The 1,319-nt window shown below is 37.1% G+C and overlaps 1 protein-coding gene across 1 annotated transcript in view; it reads right to left on the bottom strand.

Moving 5' to 3' along the window:
• The window catches only part of LOC107578585 (unconventional myosin-XVIIIa-like), a gene marked incomplete at its 5' end in the record, with an annotated part of 6,795 nt that extends 5,627 nt beyond the window's left edge, over window positions 1–1,168 (bottom strand). The window contains one exon of the mRNA XM_016264530.1: window positions 1,080–1,168. Coding sequence (XP_016120016.1) covers window positions 1,080–1,168 — 89 coding nt within the window. The remainder of the gene's footprint in view (window positions 1–1,079) is intronic.
• Between the last annotated feature and the right edge of the window lie 151 nt (window positions 1,169–1,319).

A 1,319-nucleotide genomic window follows, 5' to 3' on the forward strand; every position in this document is an offset into this window, starting at 1 on the left:
TCATTCTAATATGTTGATTTGCTGCTCAAGAAACATTTCTTATTAAGCATTGATGCATTTTTTTTATTATTTGACAAAGTTCAAAAGAACAGCAGTTATTTGAAATAGAAATCTTTTGTAACATTATTAAAAAACATCTTACCCCAAAATTTTGAAAGGTACTGTATAAGTATGACATGTTAATACAGTATTTAATTAAATAATAAAAAAAGACAATGTCCATTTGTGCATGGCAGGTTGTAGACCTGTATGTTTTCACCAACATACCTCATTACCAATTATTTCACAAACATATCTTTGAAAACGACATAATATAAAATTATACTTGTCAATATTAAAATTTTGTAAGTGCCTCAAACAAAGTCCTTGAAAAATTATTTCAAATATCTGATATCACTAGTTGGAAACCCAAATCCTGTGATTATTTATTTCTCAACAGCATTTATTTTATTTGTGTACCTTGACTCCCAGAAATTGTGTAAAGCCAGCCAATCAGATTAGAGCTTGTCAGAAAAAGAAAGTGTTGGCATTTTTGCATGTAATATTCATTACATAGTGACTGTCAAGACCATGGGCATCTGAGGTTACAGCCCATGAGGAAACTTTCTACAGCAACAGTCCAGTACAAATCCCTACACTGATCTCTCAGTCTAGCGTGAAGCACAGGTTTCTGACATGTGCTTGACAAAAGATTTCTTTCTAAAGAAATAAATTCCTCTGGGGACAGGTTGCTGTGATTCAGAGGCATCCAGACAAAGCTCTATGTGGGGACAATAATTTTATAGAAACCGGAAAATAACAGTGAACCCGCCAGCAAATGGAAAGCTGCAGTACTTATTCAAGAACTTCTTCAAAGAAATCAAACAAATCTAGAGTTACACAAGACATATTTTATGGCAACAGCTATAAAGCAGCTCACCTACAAATCAGTGTTACAAAAGACGCCTTACAAGGGGCCCTGCTAAACAACAGAGGCAAAAGAACAGGGTCTAAATGAAGAAAACAACCCCTACTAACATCTACGATACCAACAACAGCCCACAAGTGCAAACAACCTCATTCAAACTCCTTTTACTTACAGGAAAACATCCAGTCTTGTCTCCTGTCAGGAGCTTTGAAGTAACCTGAAAACAAAGACTAGGAAAGCCTTTTTGATCTGTGTGCAACGCTGAAAGAGGAAGTGGATGTTGTTGATGAAGCAAGGCAGCTGACCACCGAGGGCCAACAGCAGCATGAGGATTTACATCAAGCCCACCTCCTCCTTTCACGCAAACTTTACTGAGACAGGGGCCCAGTCTTCTCAGGAGACAGAGACAGAG

The sequence above is a fragment of the Sinocyclocheilus grahami genome, unplaced genomic scaffold (assembly GCF_001515645.1).
Source record: "Sinocyclocheilus grahami isolate Dianchi unplaced genomic scaffold, SAMN03320097.WGS_v1.1 scaffold11001.1, whole genome shotgun sequence".
Classification (NCBI taxonomy): Eukaryota; Metazoa; Chordata; class Actinopteri; order Cypriniformes; family Cyprinidae; genus Sinocyclocheilus; species Sinocyclocheilus grahami.